Source organism: Vombatus ursinus, unplaced genomic scaffold (genome assembly GCF_900497805.2).
Source record: "Vombatus ursinus unplaced genomic scaffold, bare-nosed wombat genome assembly UNPS02014863.1, whole genome shotgun sequence".
Lineage (NCBI taxonomy): Eukaryota > Metazoa > Chordata > Mammalia > Diprotodontia > Vombatidae > Vombatus > Vombatus ursinus.
Window position 1 is genome coordinate 11,169,528 of NW_020954641.1, and position 26,022 is coordinate 11,195,549.

The 26,022-nt window shown below is 38.7% G+C and overlaps 1 protein-coding gene across 1 annotated transcript in view; it reads left to right on the forward strand.

Annotated features, from left to right (window-relative positions):
• Nucleotides 1-26,022, forward strand: part of SLIT3 (slit guidance ligand 3) — a 722,516-nt gene that overhangs the window by 56,537 nt on the left and 639,957 nt on the right. Inside the window, exon 3 of the mRNA XM_027841688.1 lies at nt 3,398-3,469. Within this exon, the coding sequence (XP_027697489.1) occupies nt 3,398-3,469 (72 nt within the window). The remainder of the gene's footprint in view (nt 1-3,397; nt 3,470-26,022) is intronic.

Below are 26,022 nucleotides of genomic sequence, written 5' to 3' on the forward strand. Positions count from 1 at the left end.
GTGTGTGTGTGTGTGTGTGTGTGTGTGTGTGTGTGTGTGTGTGTGTGTGAACAAAGCATAGAGTTTTGGTTTTCTTCCTATTGCATTTAAAAGCCTAATAAAAATTCCAATTCCCATATCTGCTTTCAGCAAATATAAAGTTTAAAATAATCACAAAAGATTGTATTAATATCCTCTGGATGGTCTACAGCATTCCTTTTACAGCAGTTTATCTCCTGAGTTAATTGGTACATTCTTCCTGTTTGATAAGCCGTGCCAAAAATGTCCCTGCCTGTTCATAGACTGTGTGAATACGCTGTGTTTTATTATCTGTCTTATCTACTCTGAGACAATCCAATTCGAGTGCCCCCCTTTTACACTGAAAGACTGCTACATAAGGTGACTGAAATACTTCCTAACATACACTAGTAAAATACCCAGATATTTTGGCCATATTTTTCCTCAATGTATTCTTTCTAGCTTGAGTAACCTAGACAACTACTCTCTTTGAAAAGCTTTCATCACACCCCAACACATTCCCCATATCTGCTTCTTATTTACAGTTTGTAGTGAAGCCAAAAAAAAAAAAATCAATACTCCTGAATAATTTTAACTTACCACCCCATTTGCCACATAGGGCTGTTAATGTTGTGCAGGTGAAGGGGCAGGATCAGATGGAATGGTTTGGGGAACTTCAACCTCATCCCCCTTATAATTTTCTGCAAAATGAAATCCATTCATGGAAAAGCCTTATGGATTACCCAATAACGGCTCATTTTCTTGAGAGGTTGGAGGAGGGGAAGGAACTGGGAGAAAGATTCTTCTGGTGGTATCAATTAGCCTCCCTTTCTGAATAATATGTCGCAAGGGTTCTGCTATGTTTAAAATGTGGGAACCAGCTTTATCCCAAATGGGGTCAATAAAGAGTTAAAATCCTCTCTAGCCATCATCACATGTGGGTAATTTCCGAGTCTAATTCAGTGTTAAAACTAAAAAACAACAATGCTAAAAAAGCAGAAAATGAGTAAAATCTGTGTTGCCCTAATTCGGAGCAGAACCAGGGCACGACAAGCTAATTGTCCTGGTGTCCAGTGCCTCCTGGGTCCTTGTATGCTTTCCTCAGCCTGGTGCCTCCAAATGTATTTGCTATGAAGATAGAATTCAGAATGGTAACTGGCAAGTCAGGGTTGTCATAGCATGGACATTTTAGCAAAGACTTCTAGATGTGATGTTATGAGATCAGAACGTGTTAGAACTAGAAGAGACCTTAGAACATAGAATGTAGAACAGCAGAGCAGGATGGGACTTTAGAATGCAGAATGGTAGAGCCAGAAGGGACCTTGAATTATGGATGACAGAATTTTAGAGGTGGAAGGAAATTGAGCCATCATCTCCTTCAACTCTATCACTTTACAGGTAAGGGAACCGATGCTCAGAGAGCAGTTTGGTGACTTGCCCAAGGTCACGCACTTGGTTCACTTCTCTTCCCATTACATAATGTTGTGGTCTTCTCATTCTTGTGAAAAAGAGTCAAGAATATTCTAGTGACTGGTACAGAATGGTAGGGTCAGAGTTGGGGGCGGGGGCGGGGGTGGGGGTTGGGCAGTGCTCCATGGGAGGTTTGTGAGAGGCCCCTCCAGAAAATTAGCCTCAATATGATGGCTCAGCTGTTGTCAATCTGGCCCTTATGCAAAAGTTAGAAATTACCACTACCAAGTCTTGTGGCTTGTTTTACCAATTTAGGGGAAAATCACAAATGAACAAACTTACAAGTACAATGAAATTGTGCTTTGCATAACAGGATTCCAAAAGACATAAGAATTTTCAGTGTTAATTTTTATCTGAGTCCCAACTCCTGCATCTATTAGCAGTGTGATTGGTGGACAAGTCATATAATCTGTCAGACAACTATTTCCTCAACCCTTAAATTGGGGTCAAAATACTTGTACTGCCTACATCACTATGTTGTTGTGAGTAAAAGCTCTGGATAAAGTGCTATTTAAATGTTAATTGTTATCATTGTTATTCCTTGCAGGGTAGAGTGGTGAAAAGAGAGGAGACACTGGAGTCAGGACACCTGGCTTTACTGCTAACTTGCTGTGTGGCCATAGACAAATGACTTCCCCTCTCTGAGCCTCAAATTCCTCCTCTTTCAAATGAGGGGTTTTGATTAGCTAGTCTGTTCTAGCTGTGAAATTCTATGATTCCGTTTAGTCTGTGATTTTTTAGCATTAATTCCCCCCTTTCATATTAATTGTTGTTTTGTCTTCTACACGCTCTTTTGTTTTCTACATCTTGGAAGAATGATGGCTTGGCTTTCCTAGTTTTACTTATATCTCCTTCAGACATTCTCTCCATTGCCTTAACCAGAGAAGCCTGCAACCTGTCTCAGCTTCTTCCCCTTTCTGGAAAAAAAAAAAAAAAGTGGTTCCCTGGGTTGCCGCTCAACAGAGGTCAAAGGCTTTCTGCTAAATCCTGTTCAGACTCAACCAGAGCCAAGCATCTTGACCTGGCCCTGGAACACTCACATGTGGAAGAATACGCAGCAACATAGTTCCCTTCCCTGTGGTCGTCTAATCCATGTTAAGCGGCCATGTTCCTTTTTTTTTTTTAAGTTAGTAAAACAAATGTTTTCTTGTACATTGAAGTTGAAATAGAAGGGTTTAATCCCTCAGGAAGATTAAAATGAACCTAAAGGAATCAAACTTGTATAAGTAGAGAATTTAATAAACCATTGCTGGGGAGAAGTGATTTGTCTGTTTTGGTGATTTGAGTCGTTGAAGAGACCTAGCTTCTCTCTTCAAGGGTAATATTGTCCATTTCAAAGTCAAGGACTTGTTTGCTCTCTCACCACCTCACAGTGGAATTACATCCATGAGGCATTGGGCACTAGGAGACAGAGGAGGGTCTGGAAACTGGATGACTCTCTTAGCTATGGTCAGTACCCAACAAACACCGTCCTCCAATAAGGGTGTCCCCAGGGGCTAGGGTGAGCATAGTTTGTGTGAAGTGTTTTAAATTCCTTGGAGGAAAGGAGCACCAGGTAGAGAGATGCTGATTATTTTTGTGGCTTTTGAAAGGAGCAGCTTTCCCTCTTTCTTTTGTTTGCAACACCCTGCAGTGCTTGGGGGGACATTTGCTGGGAACATTCTTAAAATAGATGCATGGAAACCAATCTGTCAGGTAGAAGTGTGCGGGCGGTTAAACCCCCGGTTACCGTGGTGCTGAGCTGGGATGGAAGTGATTAACTTCCCTTCTCCCCAGAAAAACCAGCCCAAAACTTATTTAAGATTGAGTAGGGGAGAGTATACGTGGGACCCCTGGGCATGGCCACTGACCCTTCCACAAACATGAATGTGGAGCAAGTAATATTCAGAGACCAACATTGCCCTGACTGTTGCTGTTTCTGTGGTTCTAGGCATCTTGAAGAAAACCAGGTCAGTGTGATAGAGCGAGGGGCCTTCCAAGATCTGAAGCAATTGGAACGCTTGTAAGTACCTGGTCTCCTTTTCTGAAAAGTAGATTTTGGTTCAGTCTTCTTGAGATCTTACAGATATGAAATACTGAGTTTTAATAGAGATATTTACTCTTGTATTTAGAGCTCCTGGATGTATTTTAAAGAGTTGCTGCTGCTGTGATCAACTTTAATTATTTTTATTTCTTTCTTAAAAGAGAGAGAGAGAATGCAAAAAAAAAAAAAAACCAACCTCCCTAAGGGGCCTAAAAATGGCCCCTTACTTATGAATAAGGGAGGTCCACAGGATTGAAAAGAATCTTGGATATGACTAAGAGGATCCAGGTTCAAGTCCCAACTTTGACGCTCACTACTTACTGCCTGTGTAACTTTAGGCAAGTCATTTCAGCTTGCTAGGCCTCAGTTTTCTTCTCTGTAGAATGAAGAAGTTGAATTAGTTGGCTTCTGATGTCTCTTCTGGCTCTGAAGTCACAACTCTGATTGTTTCTTTTGGAACTTTCAATCTGACTCAATATTTAAACCATTGAATTTTTGCCTCATGTTAGATTATCTCCTTTTGGGTGGGAGAAAAGCTCGTAGGACTTCCTTCCATGAAAACTAGAATCATTGTCACTCACTGTCCTTCCTAATTTTGGCAGCAAAAGCTCCATTTCTATACTTTAGCATTCTTTCTTTTCCTCCCTCCCTCCTTCCCTCCCTTCCTTCCTTCCTTCCTTCCTTCCTTTCTCTTTCTTCTTTCCTTACCTCCCTTCTCTCTTCTCTTTCTCTTGCTTTTTCCCTCCCTTCCTTCCCTTTTAAATTTAATTGTCTTCAATTACCAATATATATATATATATATGTGTGTGTGTGTGTGTGTGTGTGTGTGTGTGTGTATATACACATTTTCTCCCTCCCCCACCCCCAGAATTGGACCAAAGAGAAAAAAAAGTTAAACGAAATTCCTGTAACAAATATGCATAGTCAAGTAAAACAAATTCCTGTATATCTCATTTTTTGCATGTTTCATGCCCTCAATCCATTCCTACTAAGAGGTGAACACCATTTTCTTTCAGGACCCCCTCCACCCCATTTTTGTATGAAGGGAAGGATGAGGAGCAGAGGAGATTGGTGTATATTCATCCACTAGCATCAGCCACAGTCACCAGAGTCGGCAAACTCACATCTTTCCACAAGAGAATAGCTTTGCCTGTGGTTTAAAAATAGATCAGTAGCTTTGCCATTGTTAGCGACAGAAATGGAGCCCCAAGAATATGCCATATACTTACTTTTTAAATAATTTTAACTACACATCTGGTGACTTTGGTTGAACTGTTACAGTGGCTAGGTAGGCAGTTTCGGTTTTTCACAGGTATCATATCTGTTTACTATACATGGATATTATCTTTTGGTTTTCTGGGTGGTGCACATCTAGAGGAGTTATTACTCCTATTGGTAAGCATTTCTTTTTACTACTTCCTTCAATGTCATGGGAGGATATTTAAGGTGGTCCAACTGCAGTCTACAGAGATGGCTTTGATAGTGACATATATCACCAGAATAATTTACTTCTTTGGCCAAATGAAGTTTTTGAAGAGGTGATTCAGTCAACTGGAATGTCTGAGGCTATCTAGCTTATGGTGCCTTACGCTCGGTGAATGTTATAGGACTGTACTTATTCTTCCTCTGGGGTACTTCCGTATGACACTATGGGACTTTGCATGAAGAATAATGGTGTCCATATTTTCCTGGGTATTATTATAAATAATCTAAGACCTTCACACCAGATAAAAGTAATCTCACAATTTCCCCCTAAAAATTGGTTCCCACTCCTTAATTACCCTATTAAAAGTTTTCATAGAAGCCCTTGCCACTTAAATCATAGCACATGGTTTCAATGACTTGATTGGAAAGAATGTAATTTCTTTCTTGACAGGATAACAGCTAAAGATTGAATGGTAGCTAATATTCACAAAAGGGATGAACAATTAGAAAACTGATGGTTTGTGCTTCTTTAGATTTTGTTTTCAAGGCAAATCATCTAAGTGAAATTTTCTGTTTTGATTTAGGAGTACATGAACACGTTTGCTGAGTCTGGGTCACTCATGTGAATCACTAAAAATGAAGTTTGAACACCTTGTTACTTATGAAGGGCCATAATCAAGTCACAGTCTCTTACTCTAAATAGCTTTGGGAATAGAAGTGTAAATAGAATCATTAATTTGACTAATTGTTCTCTGTTGCAGACATGTGGAGTTTGTTTAAATAAAACTTTGCAAATAAGCATTCATATACTCTTTTACCTTCAGGAAACAAAGATAAAATATGTTGGTGGGCTGTTTATTTCTCTTTCTTGGCCTGGTATAGTCATAGAATATGCACAGCTGAGGACTTGTGAATACTATGATTCCATAATAACTGTGGCCCTTTGAGAATGTAGGCTAATGAACTGAGGAGCTTTGTAGAAATGATAGTCCATGGCAGTGACCTGACAGAGAGAGCAATTCAACAGGCATTGATCGTCCTGCTGGGCAGGCAGGAGACCTTAGAAATATCACTTCTAATTGATCTCTTAGTTCTGTTCATTTCAGTGAATCTGTAATCTCATCAATGAGGCTATCATTTCCATCAATGAAGCTCACCACAGATCCATGCCTTCTCATCTCATGTGATTCCTACTGATGTTGACCCATAGATCGCCCACTGTGGATCTAGCCAGTCTACTGGAGGTCTTTCTCTAGGTTTTTTGTTTGTTTGTTTGTTTTTTAAAATATTCCATGGGTACTAGTGCAATACTCAGGCCAGGCATCAGTTAGCCCTTGTTATAACTATATGACTATAGCACTTTCTTTAAAAAAAATCCTCATTATGAACTTAATAATCAACAAACAGAAACATTTCAAATAAGACAGAGTATCGTATAAGAAACTGTGAGTTTCTTTTACATATGGTATTTTTTTCTCCTTTACAACTCAAATAGATGCTAAATTGAACAAGATAGTACCAAAATTGCTCTGCTAGTTTGGGTCTCTTTTGCCATTTTTTTTCTTCTTTGCGCTTCTTTTTTTCTGATGCTGTTTTTTCCCCTCTATGTTACGAACCACTGAACTCCTCTTTCTTCCCCTCTTCCTCTCCCCCCCCCCCAAAGAAGTCCTCTTGTAACAAGTCATATATTTCCTGGCTCATATCCCTTATATGACTTCCTGTATGTTGCAGTCTACTTTTGCCTTCCTGTGTCTCTCCATCGCCCTTATGGATTCCCACAATTAGAATTCTTTAGAAATTATGGTGTTCCAAGATTCACAACCCTACACCGTCACCTCAGGAGAACACTGGTGTTAAAGAATATGCATGTTAGGGAGTAGAATGGGTCATTAAAAACACCAGGCAGTTTCCCAAAATACAATCCCAAATGCTCCCTTTTTGCTATTCAATTCTGGTTTCACTTCATTATGTATTTGCAGTGCCTGTCCTACATGAATGTACTGACACACTAACTCAGTTGATTGGCTATCCAGCTGGATGCCATGGTTTGGCTAACATGCATTCTTTATCAATTTGTTTTCCCCAATTTGTTTGAGGCTGATTGTTAGGCTTTTCTCTTGGATAATCATGGCTGTCATTGAGAAGGCTGTATAATGTTCTGAGACTTAAGGCAGTCCATGCAATATTGCATGAAAACAGGAATGTATAGAGGACTTCACAATCTGTAGGGGATCTTTCTCCCATTTAGAATCTGCCTGGGGCATCCTGGGCAGTAGCAAAACTCTTGCTGAGCATATGTCTTCCTGTTTTAAACATTACTTGACATGAAAAACGTGAGGGTCATTGAACTAGAGATACTTCTAGTTTCTCTGATCAAGATATATTACATTAGCTTCACATACACAGAGAAGACTCATTTTTAGAGGACAGCCTTTAAAGATGCATTTTACTCAATTGAGTCAAATGCTCTTTTTTTTTTAAAAAAAAAAGTCAATATACAATAAACACAATGGGTGCTTCTATTCTTTGCACCTTTGATTCACTTGTGTGGCTGTAATGATGAAGTCTGCTGTTAAAATGCACTCACAAAAACCTGCTTTTCCTCTCATATTTTCTTCAAGGATACCCTCAATGTGTATGTAGAACTTCTCCATCCAAATTTTATCAATTTTAGAAAGTAGGTTGTCATTGACATTGCTTATCCTGGTCTAGACAAAGATACATTCTTCGTTCATTTGGGTTTTCCTGGATGAATATTTGAAACAAACTTTTGAATAGGAGGTCCTGCATTATTCTAGGGATTAGTGTGATTGGCATATCTTCTCAAACAGGCGTATCTGCAGGGCTTCACCATCTTTAAGGAATCTCCCTTCCATTTAGACTCTCTGTTGAACATCATATAATCACATCATTTCAGAGTTGGGAAGGACTTCAGCAGATATCTAGTCTGATGCAGACACCGCCCTCCCCCAAAGGATCCCCATTAAAACATAGCTGACATTTGATCATCGAACGTTAGTGTGAATTCCTCCAGTGACAGTGACAAATATCCTTGGTGAGCATACAGCTCCATTTTTTATGCCTTGCTTGATGTTAATAATCAAAGGAACTTGATGCAACTCTTATTGCATCTTTCAAAGATATGTATGATTTTGACACTAACATGAAAGATATCTTGTTTAGATGAAAGCTTTTAGGGTGACATTTTGCTTTACCAAATCACATGCCTTTTAAAAATATATAGGTATCAGTAAACAATTGGCACAGTGAAATCTTGTGTTCTCTGCAAATATTTGGTGTCAAACTCAAATAGAAATGGGGGACTGTTAATTCATGTGGAAGAATCCCTGAGGGTTGCACATGGACTTAGTTTTAAAATGCAATGTTATCTATGTCTTACTGTATTTTTATTTATTTTGCTGAATCCCAATTACATTTGAATCTGGTTCAGGACATTGAGCCACATGTTTGACACCTCAGCTCTACACCATTCTGTCAGCCCTAGAGCTAGTCAATCAGTATATATATCTTGGACGTGCACTGCAAATAGAAAGTGAGCTGGGCTTAGAATTAAAGAGAGGGAGGAGAATGTGTTGTATTTCTTTTGCGAAATTGTGCAGTGCTTTTAATGACCTATAATTTTCTTTGAAATGTAGACTCATCTTCTGAATAATCTTCTGGTGTTACTATATGACTACAAGCCATGGAGGGCTGTGGTCTTTATTAGTATTACATTTGTTGGGCAAAGGATATTGAGAAGAGCAGAGTGGGTGTGAATAGGCTGAAATATGTTACCAACAAGGAGTTGTACAGAAGAAGGTGTGTAAGGAAGGAAGGTCATCGAAATGATATATCATCAGAAAAGACAGTCATGGATACAGTAAGAGCTAGGGCTAACCAATGAACAGCCATGTCTTTTATCATTTTCTACACAATGTCAAGAGATCTAGAACTGAGGTTCTAAACCTGGGGTTTGTGGATAGATTTCAGTTGGCCTATGAACTTTTATTTTTGATATTTGGATAACTATTTCAACATAATTATTTTCCTTTGGATTTTATTTTATGTATTTAAAAATATTATTCTGAGAAAGGGTCCATACCAACCAACCAAGGAGCCCATTACACAAAAAAAACATTAAGGACTCCTGATGTAGATGAAGGCACCCTGTGATTTTGGGTAAATCTGGCCGATAAATAGAAGGACATGGACAAGAGATACCTAGTTGAAAATCAATGGGCAGGTTATAGTCTGCTCTGAAGAAGGGGTTACTCATATTGGTGAGTTCACAGATCCATAAGATGTCAAAATAAGTATGAAAAATAAATACATGATTTAATAATTATTGACATATTCTTGATCATCTTTATCTAATCTGTGACTTTTTGTATTTTGGCATTCTTTTCATATTTTCCCTACATTAAATATCTTAAAAAGAATAACATTTTGTTTTATAAGATTTTGTCACCTCCAGCACGGGCTTCTTCTATATGATATACTTGGTCTGATCCAGACATACTTCCTGATTTCATCTTTTCATGTCATTTCTATTTTGTCATATATTACATCAGAGATAGATATGGTAGAGTCCAAATAGTTCCATTGTTTCAGATGATAAAAATGATAGTTATATAAATATTGATTAATTAATCACATTTTCTGTATAACAAAAAGGAGAAGAGGAAGAAGAACAAGAAGAGCAAGAAAACGAAAAGGAAATATTATGCCAGCCACTAAGTATAAGTGTGATCCTCCTGCCAGTTTCACCTATGAATTCTTTAGGGATTGTACACCTTAATTAGTATAGTCTCAAAGATAGACTTGAGCGTCCATAGATCAACCTAGAAAAATATGCTCATCATCATTTGGCTGGTCACTAAGTGATGAATTCTTTGGCTATGGCAACGCAATCCAATTCAACAAACATTTGTTAAATGCCTGTTAATTTGTCCAGAAAGACATGAATATAAGCATCTAGGGAGGGTTATAGTTAAGTAGTGTTAATGTTGCTGCCTGCTTTCATTAAGGTTAGTTACTAAAGGGCATTGTTATCTTGTTTGTTTCTCCATGTTCTTCTAGAATACCTTATATTCACCCATGGTGAATTTTTACTTTCTCATATAGCACATCAGGCATGAACATGGTCTAGTCCAGGTAATTCCATTGTCTCTGATGATTAAAATAATAGTTATAGAAATGGTGACAAATGTCTCATTTTCCATATAAGAAAAGAGAAGAGGAAGAGGAAGAATACAGGGAGTAACACACTCCTTAGTTATTCCTTTCTAAAGGGGTTGCTTCAATTCCAGGTTGTCTCCCTTGGGATGATCAGATAGGAAGAAACTGGGTAAGGCATAGCCCTGAGCAGTTTATGAAAGGCTTCAGGCAATGAGTGAATGCCAGTCATCATTGCAGAATTGCAATACAGGATGTGATGGCTAAGATAAGTGCTTGCTGTTAGAAGAAGTAGCAGATAAAATAAGATAATAAGGTTGTCCCAAAAGTCTTAGTGCAATTTTAAGCCTTTTATGTTCTAATAGCTTAAAACTGCACTAAGACTTTTGGGACACCCTTATTCTGCATTTTTCAAACTTTAAAGCACTATATGAATTCTATGTATAGACATGTTTATGCATATGTACACATATATAATTCACATAGTGCTGTAAAGTTCATTTAGTGATAGAGCAGATAATATTTTTTAAAACAACACAGTAGTTTTTTTTTATTATTATTCTGTAACAGTTGTTTATTTCTCCTCTTCAAAATAATATACCATGTTAGCTATATTGCAACAGCTCCTTCAGAGGGCATGCAACCAAACTGTCTAATGAATGCATCTTTTTCTTCATGTGGCCTCATTTGTATCAATATCAAAGCATTGCCACTGTTATTAACTCTTTATCAAAGATAAGATTTTCTTTGTGAACTATATCACCTCTTGTGTCTCTCCTTAAATTACTTTAACTCTATGAAAAACACCCTGGAGTTTTGTGTGGGTGTCAGCTGTCTATGGCAGAAACACCACTGTTGACAGATTTTAAATAACTTTATTTTATTATTTCTTTAAAAACTCACTCAAAAACAATGAATTTCACATTTTATACCTGGGAAATATTGCTTCTTTGATTCTTAAATATTTACAGAGCAAGATTAATGGGCAGTCAACAGACTAAGTACAAGGTCTTTTGGACCAGCTAGAAAAGAATTTCAAGATAGTCAAAAACAGAGACCTTTACATAAAAGTGAGCCAGAACCAAGTGCACCAATCCCAGATCAATGGTGTACAATAATAAATTTTGACTCAGTTCCCATTTTTGCACCAACTGGTAAGACATTACATTTTTTCACATCTGGTTTATTTTCATTGTTAGGTCATTGTCCCCAGTGCCTGGATTTTTTTCCCTTCTCATTTCTACCTCCTGGCTATCCTGAACTCTTTCAAGCCTCAGCTAAAATCTCAAGAAGCTTCAAAAAACCTTTCCTGATTGGCCTTAAAACTAGTGCCTTTCCTCTGAGATTATCATCAGTTTACCTCTTGCTTGTCTTATTTGTGCATAGCTGTTCCCATTTTGTCTCCTCCATTAGATTGTGAGCTCCTTGAGAGGAGAGACTGATTTTTGACCTTTCCTTTTGTCTCTAGTGCTTAGCATAATGCCTGGCACATAGTAGGTGTTTAATAAATGCTTGTTGACTTGTTTACTATAAACCAAAAGAGGAGAAGGCTAAAGGAGGTTTAATAAACTTCAAGTTTTTAAATGATAATTATGGAAAAGATACTCTTTTCTCTTGAGAATAAAACAAGAGGAAAAAGGAGCCCATGGATTTTTTTTTTATGTCAAAGGCAAGGAACTACAAAAAGCTCTTTACTTAATATTCTACATAATTTGACAACACATTATAAATAAACCTTTGGATATGAGATGTCATTTATTTTTCCTAAGTAATTTTTTCCAGTTCTAAATTCAATTTTATTATATTTTAAGTTCTAAATATTCTCTCCCTTTCCTCTTCCCCCACTCATTGAGAAGGCAAGAAAAATCAAAACCCATTATTAATATGTATAGTCATGTAAAACAAATTTCTACATTAGTCATGTTCCAAAAAAAAAAGCAAGAAAAAGAAAGAAAAAAAATATGCTTCAGTCGGCATTCTGAGTCCCATTAGTTCTCTATCTGGAGGTAGACAGTATGTTTCATCTTGAATCCTTTGGAATTGTTGATTGGTTGTTGTTTTAATGAAAGTTACTAAATCTTTCAGAGTTGATTACTTTTATATTACTGTTACTATATAAATGGTTTTCCTGGTTCTGCTCATTTCATTTTGTATCAATTCACTTATTTCTTCCCAGATTTATCTGAAACTATACCTTGCAACATTTCCTACAGCACAATAGTATTCCATCACGTTTATATACTATAACTTGTTCGGCTATTCCCCAATTTATGGGCATCCCCTCAGTTTCTAATTCTTTGCTACCACAAAAAGAACTACTATAAATATTTTTGTACATATTGGTCCTTTTCCTATTTCTTTGATCTCTTTAAGGTATAAAATAGAGCTATTGTGGTATTGCTGTGTCAGAAAGTATGCACAGTTTAGTAGCTTTTTAGGCAGAGTTCCAAATTGCTTTCCAGAATATTTGATCTAGTTCATAGCTCCACCAACAGTGCATTGATGTACCTATTTTCTTATATTCTCCAGCATATATAATTTTCCTTTTTTATTGTCTTAGCCAATCTGATGGGTATGAGGTGACACCTCAGAATTGTTTTAATTTTATTTCTCTAGTTATTAGTGATTTAGAGCATTTTCTATAAGGGTATTGGTAGCTTTGATTTCTTCTTCTGAAAACTGCCTATTAATATGTTTTGACCATTTGTCAACTGGGGAATCGTTCTTATTCTTGTAAATTTGACTCAATTCCCTGTATATTTTAGAACTGAAACCTTCATCAGAGAAACTTACAGCAAAGATTTTTTTCCCAGTTTCCTACTTTTCTTCTAATTTTGGTTGCATTGGTACAATTGTGCAATAACTTTTATATTTTTGTAATAAAAAATATCCATTTTATTTCCTCTAAACCTTACTCTAATTTTTGTTCAGTCATGAACTTTTCTCCTAACCATAAAGCTGACAAGTAATTTCTTCCATATTCCCCTAATTTGCTTATGGTGTCACCCTTCATGTCTAAATCACACGCCCATTTTGAGCTTATCTTGGTATACAGTATGAAATATTGGCCTGTCCCTAGTTTCTGCCAGGCTACTTTCCAAATTTCCCAACAGCTTTTTTCAAATAGTAAGTCACCCCAATAGCTAGAATCTTTGAGTTTATCAAACACTAGGTTACTATGTTTATTTGCTTCTGCAAATTGTGTACCTAATCTGTTCCAGTGATTAACTTCCCTGTTTTTTATCCAATACCAAATTGTGTTGATGATTACAGCTTTGTAGTACAGTTTGTGATCCTGTACTGGTAGGGCTTATGATTTTTAACGTATTTGATATTTGAGGTGAAATTATTAAAATAGATCATATTTCAATAGCATTCTATAAAGCACCTTCTTTACAGTAATTCTGTCAGGTAGGTAGTGCAAGTGTTATTCTCATCTTACAGATGAGGAAATGGAGGAACAGAAAGATTCAGCAATCTGACCAAAGTCACATAGCTAGAATGTGACAGAGCTAGTACCTGCCCCCTGGTCTCATGACTTTTAAGTTCTATGCATGTTGCCTCTCTTAGCCTGCAATCTTAATAGTTAATAGTAGCTACCATTTATACAAACTTGGGATTTGCAAAGTGCTTTATACATGTAACTTATTGGTTCTCACAACAATCCTGTGAGGTAAGTGCTATTATTAATCCCCATTTTACAGATGAGGAAACTGAGTCTGAAAGAGCTTAAGTGATTTGCCTATGTTCAATACAGCTAGTAAATGTCTGAGGCAGGATTAAAATTCATGTCTTCCTGACTCTAAGTCTTTCAGCCTCTCCACTGCCACTTAGTTGTCTCTCAAAAATAAGACTATGACAGTGCAGGCCTGTGGAAAAGCTGGGCTAAAGGTTGTGACTGAGGATCTGTCCTGGGAGATCTCTAAGCACATTGCAAATAACCATCTGTCTCATATGGAATGAGTTAAGCATCATTCTGTTATTGGGAGTAGGGAATGAAGGAGGAGTGGGGAGAAATACTCTTTGGATGATGAGAGAGGACTTTGCTGGTCCTTGGATTCATTGATTCAGTTAACAGTAAAAAAGAATAATCTGATTGAACCTGTTGGACATGAGAAGGAAAAAGGAAATAGGATTGAAGAAATGGATAGTAGTGTATAGCTAGTTAAAACAGCTTTTGTCTGATAAAAAGTTAGTATGCCAAAGTGAAATAGAAAAAAACAACAACACTGGACTGGCTGGGCTATATTTCTATCTCTTTCACTAATTTGTTGTGTTACTTCAGATTTAACCTTAGTTTTGGCATCTGTAAAATGGGGGTGGAGGTCTTACCTTCCTTTCAGGGGTTTTATGAGTAATCAGGTATTTGAAAGTGCTTTAAAGTTAAAAGTATGCCAAAAGACAAGGTTATGTCGCATAACTAGATAGTTGATCTTGGCATAAGTGTGATGTAATAGATATCTACATTTGGTATTGGAAGGCCTGAGTTTGAATCCTGACTACTATTTAATATTTGTACAACTTTGAGACCCAAGTTTCTCCAACTGTAAAACAAGATTTGGGGACTAGATGATGCTATCATCCTTTGGGTCAGCATATCTGAGGCAGAGTCCTGGCCGACACTTATTAGTTATGTGACCATAAACAATTCATTTACTCTCAGTTTCTGTATGTATATGATGGGGAATGGTGGGAATCATAACACTCAGGTTACTTATTTTAAGGAAGGTGATTTGTAAACTCTAAAGTACCATAGAAATATAAACTAATTACTGCTGTACGAAAGCAAAGAAGGGTATATCTTCTGCTAAGACATACGTGTTAGACTCCTTTAGCTGATCGTTTTAAAGAACAGAATTTTACCTTCATTTGGTACCTTCCATGGCCCCTAAATCAGATTTTTGGCTAGAATGGGAAGGAAAAGAAAGCTGAAAAAACAAATCTTTTTACTTCAAAGTTTAGGAGGGAAATTTTTTCTCTGAGGTTGAAAATGTGTGGGCCAACTTTCAGTTCCCAACATGCATATGTGTTTGTGTATGTCTGTGTGTGTGTGTGTGTGTGTGTGTGTGTGTGTGTGTGTGTGTGTGGCTTTGCTGAGATTTGGAGATTTAGAAGGGAATTGGTAATTGACCTTTGGCTAGAGAGCTGCTTCTGTATGTTACATGACTGTGAGCTGGATTTTAAATGTTTGATTAAGTTATTAAAGTGTTTTGCTTTGGCAAAATGTACTCTAAATTCAAGATTGTGGGCCAAAGTAGTTAGTCAGTGGAGAAGAATAAATTGTTTTGAGAGGTGCTTCAAAACCTGGATTTTATGCTCTTGGAAGGAGAGGGCTTTAAATAAATCATGCAATACAAATGAGATTTTCCATAATTAAGGTTCTAACTGGAAAGATCACTAAGTGCTTTATAATAGCAAAGCAAAGAAGAGAGTGTGCCAGGTTTTTTCCACCACCAGCCCCAGTTGTTGTGAGTCCTCCCTTCTCTCCACTACAACCCCCACATACACCTCCTTCCTATCCACACAGCAGTTTCTTCTGTGTGACATTTTGTTCTTTAGGGAATATCTGAGACTAAATAGTGCAGATATGCATTATACTACTCAACCTATTATTTGTATTGTTAAGCAACCCATGTGCAAGGGGTGGCTTATTCCTCCAAGAAAATGTAAGCCCCTTGAGTGTAGGGATTGTTTCATTCTTTTTCATGTTTCCCCAGGGTCTAGAACAGTTCCTGGTACATAGGAAATACTTAATAAATTCTTGCAGGTTGGTTATGAAGTAATAAGAGACCTTTAACACAAGATTACCAGAAATCAGATAGGATATACTCAGTTTAGATCATTTCACCTAAGCTGGGGAGCTCGCTGGGATGTTTAGAGTTTATCTGGTCCTTTTCTTTTATTTCAGAGATGAGAAAACTAGAACTGGAGGGAATTCCCTGGAGTCACACAGGGAACAGAGACAGAATTTGAACTCAGTCCTCATATTGTAAATCCTGTGTTCTTTTTGTTATATCAGCACACTTTACAATTCTGGCAGTCTGGCAATTATATCAGTGCACAACTGTGGCATCATTTGGGTCAGTGGATGGGTCTCAACACCTTCCCAATTCTTCATTGTCACAAGCTAATTTCCAGGGCCTTCAAAACTAACCTTGATAAATCTAACCCTAAGTACTTTCCTCTTAAAATTAAAGGTATCACTCTTGCCAAATAACCAGGCTCACTACCTAACATTCTCAGCTTTTCATTCTCTCTCACACCCGATATAAAATCTGTTGTCAAATCTGTTGTTTAGATCTTTGTAACATCTCTTGTGACATTTGTTTTCTACTCTGACATTACTACCACACTGGTGCAAGTGCTTACCACCTCTTACCTGGACTATTGAAAATAAGCTTCTGGTTGTTTTTCCTGCCTCAAATCTTTTCAGTCTATTCTCCACTCAGATGTCAAATTGCTCTTCCAAAGCACATGTCTGACCATGTTCCTCACCTATTCTGTAAACCTTAGAGGCTCCCCATTACCTCCAGGACCAAACATAAAAGCCTTTGTTTGACTTTTAAACCCTTCTTAACCTGACTCCTTTCCTACTGTTCTGGTCTTCTTACACCTTCCTCTCTTCCACTAACTACAATCCAGGCCTCCTTGCTGTTCTGTTAATAAGAAACTCCCTCTTCTGACTGCACTTTCATTGGCCATACCCCATCCCTGGAATTCTCTTCCTTCCCATCTTTGGCTCTTAGCTTCCTCAAATCTCACTTCTACAAGAAGCCTTTCCCTAGCCTTCTTAGTGCTAATGCTTTCCCTCTGTTGATTATCTCCAATTTTTCTTGTATTGTTCAGCCATAGCTGTTTGCATATTTTCTCCCCCATTAGACTGTGAGTCCCCTTGAGAACAATGTGTGTGTGTCTGCCTTTTTTTGTTATTGTTTCCCTAGTGTTTAGCACAGAGCCTGGCACATAGTAGGTGCTTAATAAGACCTACTTTTGGTTCCAAATTTCTTCTTCTCCCAGTGCCCACGCTTCCCTTTCATGTTTCTCTCACTCAGCTCTGCTGGTAGAAGCAGATGAGTTTCTAACTTCTCCTGTTCACAGCTGTCTCTGAAATAAGCATACAGACTCCTTTATGTCTCGGTTCATTTTTTCCCCTGAGAGGGAAACATACTGGGAGTTAAAATTGCAAACAAAAGGGAAATGTTTCAGCTTTGCAAAAGATCTTCACAATTAAACTCTGGTTTTCCATGTGTATAGATTCGGAACTAGGCTGTCCCTCTTTCTTCATGTTTTCTTCCCCACTGACTGTTCTATTACCCCTCTCTTCTAATTCTGTTCAGTCAGTCTGCCCAAAGCTCCTTTGGTATAGTAGGAGGAGACGTGAATTTGGAGTTGGAGTATCTGGTCTTGAAACAGGACTCTGATACCTGGGTGATCTGCACATCACATAACATCTCTGGGCCTCAATTATCACAAAATGAGGGGGTTTGGTTAGATGGATGATAGGTTCATTCCAGCTCTGAGTCCTTTGTATTCTGTGGGTGGGTCATGGACTTAAATTCTCAGGCTTCCAGATGAGGTAGAATTGGGTTGGCAAGGCTGCTAGGATACTTAGCCACTCTTAGAAACTCAATTCCTAATTTTATATATGGGTGATGTGAGGCTAGCAGCTTTTCAGAATTACTCACTTGGGTGGAATAGGCCTCAATGGGTGGCAGCGATCCTCAATTCTTTGAGCTTGTCTTCCCCCATGACATGTCTACAAGGTTCTGGTAAAATCAGTCAGTCAGGAAGCATGATTAAATCAGATCTTACTATGTGCCAGGCACTGTGCTAAGTGTTAGTAATACAAATATAAGCAGAAAAAAAGTCCCTACCTTCAAGAGGCTTACATTCTAAATGGGGCGAGACAACATATAAAAAGAAGTTGAAAAATAAGTTGGGCGGGGTAGAAGGTAAATCAGGAAGAATGTGGGGGAAGAAAGGTGCCCAGCACAGGGGCATGATGGAGTATGGATTGCAGCTTGGTGAGAAATGGAGCTGTCCTGGGTGCCCTCTCTTTCTGGGAGGAGCTATCCAGAAGAGAGGGCCACTGCAGGCTAAGGATACTTCTGAGCTGTGAATTGCTGGGCTGAAATGATCTTCTAAGATGAAGAGCTTTCTAGGGGTATAATGGTGGAATCCAGAGTACAGCTTGGTGAAAAATGGGGAATACAGACTGATTTGTCCTGTTTTAAAGTCATCCTCTCATGGTAAACCTCAATGAGAAGAATTCCTTTCTCTGTCTCTAGTTTTCAATTCATTTAGGGACCAGAAATGGGTACTTGAGCACTCATTTGTTAAATGCCTTCTAAGATAATGGATCTTTCCTTTAAACTGATCACTGTAGGTCTATAATAGAAGACATATAGATAGATTAAGCATTTATTAAGCACTTATGATGTGCCAAGTACTATGCTAAGTACTGGAAATACAATTTCAAGCAAAAGACAGTTCTTATTCTCAAGGCCCACATTCTAATGGAGGAAAATAGCACATAGAAAGGGGTACTCCAAACCTTTAGTCATGTCTACACTGGGGACACTACCTGAAGATCTCTGGCCCATTTTCAAGGACATAGTCTTCACCAGGGGAAGACCTGATTGATTACACAGTGTTGGCAGATACCTTATATGTGCAGGGAAAATAAGAGACAATTCCCACCAGTGGTTAAAAAAAAGGGAGGGGGGTTATTGTGGAACAAGTACAAAGCTAAGTCATAGAATTATAGGATTCAGGATCATTTGGACAAATGCTTTCATTTGGCAAAGACACATCTGTGCCCTAGAGATATGAAGGATGTTTCCCAAGGTTGCCCAGGTAATAAATAGCAAAGCTAAGATTTGAAACAAAGACTTCTAACTTCAGAATCATTGCTTTTGCTGATATATCTTAGCTGCTTGTCACCTAAGTCAGTCTACTTTTCACATAATTCTAAGCCTAAGATCTGTTTCCCTGGCTCTAGGTCTCACCTTCTGTGCTTCTTCTAAAGAGCCCATCTCCTTGGAGATTTTTTTTGGGGGGTGGAGGTGGGAAGGAGGGAAAGAAGTATCTCTGGTCTCTGACTTTTGACCTCAGACACAGCTTCTTTCCTTGGGTCTTCTGGTTTGCCATGACCCCGTGACTTCTTTCTCCCGTTTTTAATGTCCTTCTCCTGAGAATGTCTTACTAATTCAATTCAACATGCATTTATTAAGCATCTATTATGAGCCAGGTACTGGGGATGCAAAGACAAAATTGAAAGCAGTTGCTGCTTGCAAGGAGTTTACCTTCTTCTGAAATTATATTACATATCTCTAATTGGTGATTACATTGCCTTATTGAATTGATTTGTGTACATGGCACAGTTCATTATGTACTACAGTATACCAGTGGTCATCCTTTTTAGATTGTTGACTAAAAAGACATTTGTGGTAATTTCTCTGAAAAGAAGAAGAATTGCCCATCAGTCCCTTGGTTGGAAATAGGGATGTTCTAATGTTGTTTTGGGAGCAGCTAGATGGCACAGTGTATAGAGTGCTGGGCCTGGAGTCAGAATACTCATCTTCCTGAGTTAAAATCTGGCCTCAGACACTTACTGGCTGTGTGACCCTGGACAAGTCACTTAACCCTGTTTGCCTCAGTTTCCTCATCTGCAAAATGAGCTGGAGAAGGAAATGGCAAACCACTCCAGTATCTCTGCCAAGAAAACCCCAAATGGGGTCACAAAGAGTCAGACACGACTGAAATGACTGAACGACAGCAATAGGCTAGTATGTGAATGGGAGTAATATGTGATAAAGCTGGAAATGTAGGTTATATCTAGGTTGCAAAGGGATTTCAATACCAAACAGAGGTGTTTGTATTTGATCGTTGGAGTAATAGGGATGTGCTGGAGCTTCTTGAAGAGGGTCGTGACACCTGTGCTTTACCGATATCAGTTTGACAGGGGTGTCATAGGAGTATAGATTGCAGAAGAGTCACTTGAAGAAGGGAAACTAATTACAAAGGTACTGCAGTAGTCCAATCAAGTCAAGCAGCCAATTAATCATTTTTTTAAAAGCTCCTACTGTGTGCCAGGTGCTGGGCTCAGGGTAAGTGATATAAAGAAAAAGCAAAACCAGTCCTTGTCCTCAAGTATCTTACTTTCTAATAAGAAAGAAGCCATGGCACAAAGTTATATGCATACAAAGTAGGTCCAAGGTAACCTTGGAGGGCAGGGGGAGGGGAAAGACCAGGAAAGGCTTCCTGCCTTATTTGAACTGAGTCTTGAAGGAAGCCAGAGATTCTCAGAAGCAAATATAAGGGAGAGCATTTCAAACCTGAGGGAGTAGGGGAGGGACAGGAGATACACCCTTTGTAAAGGCACACAGTTTGGAGATGGAGAATCACATATGAGGAGTAGCTACTAGGTCAATATGGCTGGACAGTACAGTATAGAGAAGAATAATGTGTAAGACACCGGAAAAAATAGGAAGGAGCCAGGATGGGATGAGATTTAAGTGCCCAACAGAGGACTTTACATTTGAGTTTGTATTAACTGGGGGTAATAGGGAGCCAGGGGAATTTGTTTAGTAGTAAGGTGACATGGTTGATCCTGTGCTTTGGGAAAAAATCACTTTGGCAGGCATGTGGGATGGACTAGAGAGGAGAGGGACTATTGTAGTTGTTCAGAAGAGAAGTAATGAGGTCTGGAACTAGCATGGCAGCAGTGTAAGTAAATAGAATGCAGACAAGAGAGATGTTGTGGAGATAGAACGTTATGTGGGCGGCTATTTAAGTAAGTCAAGTCAGCAAGCATTTATCAAGGGCCTACTATGTGCCAGCCACAGTGCTAAGCACTGGGGATTAAAAAAAAAAAGGCAAAAAACCAGTTCCTGCCCTCAAGGATATCACAATCTAATGGGGGAGACAACATGCAGACGATTGTACCAGCAAGTTATATACAAGGTAAATTGGAGATCATCTCAGAGGGAAGGTGCTGACAATAAGGGGGATGAGGAAAGGCTTCTTGCAGAAAGAGATTTTAGCAATGACTTGAAAGAAGCCAGGAGGCAGAGATGCAAGGCAAATTCCAGGCCTGGAGGACAGCCAGTGAAGATGCCAGGAGTCAGGACATGGAATTATCATAGGCAAGGAGCAGCAAGGAAGACAGTGTCACTGGGTCATAGAACACATGGAGGGCAATAAGGTATAAGAAGACTAGAAAAGTAAGAAGGGGACAGATTATGAAGGGCTTTAAAAGCCAAACAGAGAATTTTATGTTTGATCCTGGAGGTAATAGGAGGTTTATTGAATGGAGTAAGGGTGACATGGTCAGACCTGTGATTTAGGAAGATCAGCTTGACAGCTGAATTGGAAGAATGGCATGGATGTGAGAAATGTGTAGATGTGAATTCAGTAAGGCTTGCCAACTGATTGCCTATGTGGGGAGAGAGTAAAGAGTCAAGGTGATTTCCAGGTTTTCAAGCTAGAAGCCTATAAAGATGGTGATGCCCTGACAAAAATGGGGAAGTTAAGAAGAGAGTAGGTTTTGGAGGAAAAGATAGTAAATTGTGTTTGGGACATGTTGAGTTTCAGGGATTTATAGGACATCTATTTGGAAATCCCAATAGGCAGTTGTTGATCTTTGACTAGAACTCAGGAGAGAGATTAGGGCTGGATATAAAGATCTAGCATGTCCTCACTTAGGAGATCTGAAATTAATCTGGCCAAAGAGGCTGGGAAGGGATGTTCAGACATAGAAGAGGAGAACCAAGAGAAAGCCATATCATGAAAACCCAGAGGAGAGAACATCCAAGAGAGAATGTTCAATAATACCCCAAACTGCAGCAAGGTCAGGAGCATGAATTCCAAAGATTCCAAAGAGTACTACTATTCTCTCTCCTCTCTCTCTGTCTCTCTCTCTCTCTGTCTGTTTCTGTCTCTCTGTCTCTCTCTTATTTTAAAGGAGAAAAAGATTGTCCACTCATAATACATAGTGGATAGAGCGTCAGACTTGAAGTTAGGAACCTATAAAGTCAAATCCTGCCTGAGACACTTACTAGTTGTGTGATCCTGGGACAAGTTACTTAATGTCTCTCAGGTTTAGTTTCTTCATCTGTAAAACTGGGATAACAACAATACCTTGCCTTATAGCATTGTTGTGAGGATCAAATGAAATGGCAAATATAAAGTTCTTTTCAAACCTTGAAGTGTTACATAAATATTAACTATTACTCTTAGTATTGTTATTTTTTTATGTTGTTTTTCATTACTCAAAACATTTCTAGCTCTCTTTGAGAATTTTCTTCAAATTTCAAGTACATTCATTTGAATATTTTCAGGACTAGTCTTCAACCTTTGAGTGTGGATTTGGTTTTCAGAAATGGCCTATGGGGCTGAAAATTTGGAACTCAAAATCTTGTGTAAATAAATGTTGAAAACTAAAAATAAATAAATTCATTAATAAAAAAAAAAAGAAATGGCCTATGGTGACTGGAGCCAAGTTTGGTGAATGGAGTGTATGAACAAGCCAGGGAGTACCATTTTGGGTCAAGAACAAGGTGTGCCTATGTGGATTTGAGATTCATTGTTTTGTGTGACTCATGAAAACTCTCTGAAAGCATGTCCTTTCAGAAGAAGAGGAGGACATATCTCCTGTAGGCAGTGTTTTTTCCCCCTCATTTTCCTTCTCTTTTTCCAGTCATCCCTGGAGATTGTCTTGAAGATGTAGTTATGAATAAACTTCCACAGAGACAGATTTCTGAGTCAGCTCTTGGAAAAAGAAAAAGAACTTTCATTTGCTGTTTTGTTTTTCTTGGTTGATTTATTTGACAAGGACTCATTTCTGGACAATAATTTTGAGATTTCAAAATTTTTTAAGTTTCAAAAAGTAGGGGGGAATAAAAGAGACTACACACACACACACACACACACACACACACACATATAAAATTACTGGGCTATTTTTTAAACTCTGTCTTTGTAATTTTATTTTATCTTACTTTCTTCCACTGATAGTGCACAATCCCAGAGAGGTTTGGGAGTGCCAAACAAGGCCTGGCTTTCTCTCTCTCTCTCTCTAAATACATATATATTTGAAACTCATTGACTTGCACTAGCTACCTACCTCCTGTTAGAAGTCAAAGTTACATTTATCCCTGAAGACATGTCAGAGTCACTTCTGTTTGTCTTGGCAGGACACCTTCCTTGATAATCTTTGGGAGGAAGAGCACATGAATTATTCACTATCTAGCTGGGCCTCTTTGGCTAGATTAGGTATTAGAACCATATCCCCAAACTCTGTTCTGACTGTGGATTCAATTACAGCCCTCCCCCTATACCTGGAGGTCAAGCAAGGACCATTGTCTGGCATTCTAGAGAAAGTCAGTGGGGGTGGTTCCTGGGGGTTTCTGCTTATGTACCAGATCATTTAGGGAGACATCACTCATCCTCACTCATGACACCTCAGATACAATCAAAACAGGCGAAAGCTTCCCTGGGAACTCTTGTCTGTTTTAACATGTGTTTTGGCTATGGGAACAGCATACGAGAAATCCAGGCTGAATTGACAATGGAGAACAGTGGTTGCCTACTATAGCTTAATGTGTTGGGTCACAATGTCCCCTTTGAACTGGGGTATGGAATTTTCCATGTAGGACCCAGCTTCAGTAAGTTACTGAACTGGAAAGCAAATATTGGAGGAGGCCTTCTCAATCAGTTTTTAGTAACGTTGCTGAGTGCAGCCCCATGTCACATCCATTTGGGAAAAGAACAAACTTCAAACTTAGTAGTGGGATAGATGATGATGGCAATTGCTAGTAAGTCTCTTTATACATTACCACAGGACCATAGATTTAGAGTTGGAAAAGCCTTTAAAGCCACGTTAATGAGTATACCTATGGGTATTCAGCTACTAAGTATCTGAGGAAGGATTCAAACTCAGGTCTTCCTGACTCAGAGTCTAATGCTAAGTCTAATTCACTGTGTCACCTAACTTGCCTCACCTTTCAATCTACATTCAGTCTTGATGCTTCTATCTGAATGAGATGGCTCTTAGGTTACATAGCACTTTGCATCTTTCTAGATCACCTAAATCTCCTAACGTGGGCAGTTAAGTGGCATAGTGGATGGAGCACTGGGCCTGGAGTCAGGAAGACTCCCATTCCTGAGTTCAAATCTGTCCTCGGACATTTACTGTGTGATTCTGAGCAAGTCATTTAACCCCTTTGCCTCAGTTTTCTCCTCTGTAAAATGACCTGGAAAAGGAAATGGCGAACCACATTAGTATCCTTGCCAAGAAAACTCCCAATGGGGTCATGATGAGTTGGATATGATTGAAAACAACTCAGCAACAACAAAAATCCTATTGCCGTCCTCAGAAACTTTTAGTCCTAATTTAACCTGAACATTCAGGGATAAAATTTTTCCCATGACTTTTACTCTTGTTATTTTATTGTGGATTTTTTGGGGGGAAGGGAGGTTGGAGAGGGGCAGGCATTGTCATAGTCATGTGATTTCATCAGCATAGGGAATTCTTGGTGAGGAAAATCCTCTACTGAAGCATGTCAGCACTGTATGCAACTTAGTTTTCAGAAAGTTGCTTACGGCTTTAAGTGGCTTGCTCAAGTTCACAATGCCACTGTGTGTCAGAGACGAAACTTGACTCCAGGTTCCCCTGATTCTGAGGCCAGCATTCTATGCAATGTCATGGTGACTCTCATTATGATTGAGAGCATCTGAATTAGTGGCAAGCCCTTATCCACCTACACCAAAGAAGAGTCTTACATTAACTCCCAGATCTCTTCCAGTCAACCTAATTTATATTTCTTTTGTCCTAATTGCCCAGGTAGAGCAATACCTTGTATGGATCCCGAACGTCTCAACCCTCAGCCTCCTGTGGCATTCATTCATTCAATAAATATTTATCAACCTCCTGCTGTGTTCAGGGATCTTTAGGGAGATAACAATTTTGGACAAAACATGGTCCTTGTCCTCATGGCCCTTCTTACAATACTGTAGGAGGATGAAACATTACTTGATCCTGATAAGACATTAAATCATGATAAATGTATTAGAGAAGTACAAACAACATGCTTTTCTAAGTTGAGGTTCCACATTTGGTACAATGGATCACTCAAACCTCAAATATTCAAATAAATAATCCATCTAATAAAAACATATTCAAATGCCTTCAAATAAAAGCAATCCTTCGGGTATCCACAAAGCAATTTAAAGGAACATAAAGGTAGGTAAAAGCTATAAGCAAGGAGGTTAAAAGCATTGAGCAAGGAATTTCTCTACAGTTTCAGTAGTAGACAACTTCCAAGAGGAATCAGTCTGGTAGTGATGAGGAAACAGGAATCATGGGTTCACAGTGGCAATCATAGGTACAGGGATGCAGTATTACTTCTGGAGTAGGATGGATGGTAAAATAGTGGCAGCTATAAAATACATGGAATGAATACAATTAAATGATCTCTATCAAAAAAAAAATAAGAAAAGAAACTCTAGTAAGAAACAACAAGGCTGAGGGAACACTTCATCTTAGCCCAAGCTGGCCAAGAAGGGCTTTGCCACACAGTTCTAAAGCTGACTTTATCTCCTCTTTGTCTAAAGGGCGCATATCTGATCCCCGATACATCCACCTGGGGCTAAGTAAAGTCAGACTACTCCTTCTCCCTCCCCTCTCCCAAGCCTGCTCCATAATGTCTTTGCTCATAATATTTCTAGTATTATGGACTCATGTTATGGGACTGTGTGTATGTGGGGACCATTTTAAAATCAAGCCTTCCCAGTTCCACCAGTATTTTAGCTTACAACGATGCTCTGTGGAGTCTAAAGGGAAGGTTATTTCTGGCAAAAAGAGTAATTTTCTTTCTTCTTCTTCTTCTTCCTTCTTCCTTCTTCCTTCTTCCTTCTTCCTTCTTCCTTCT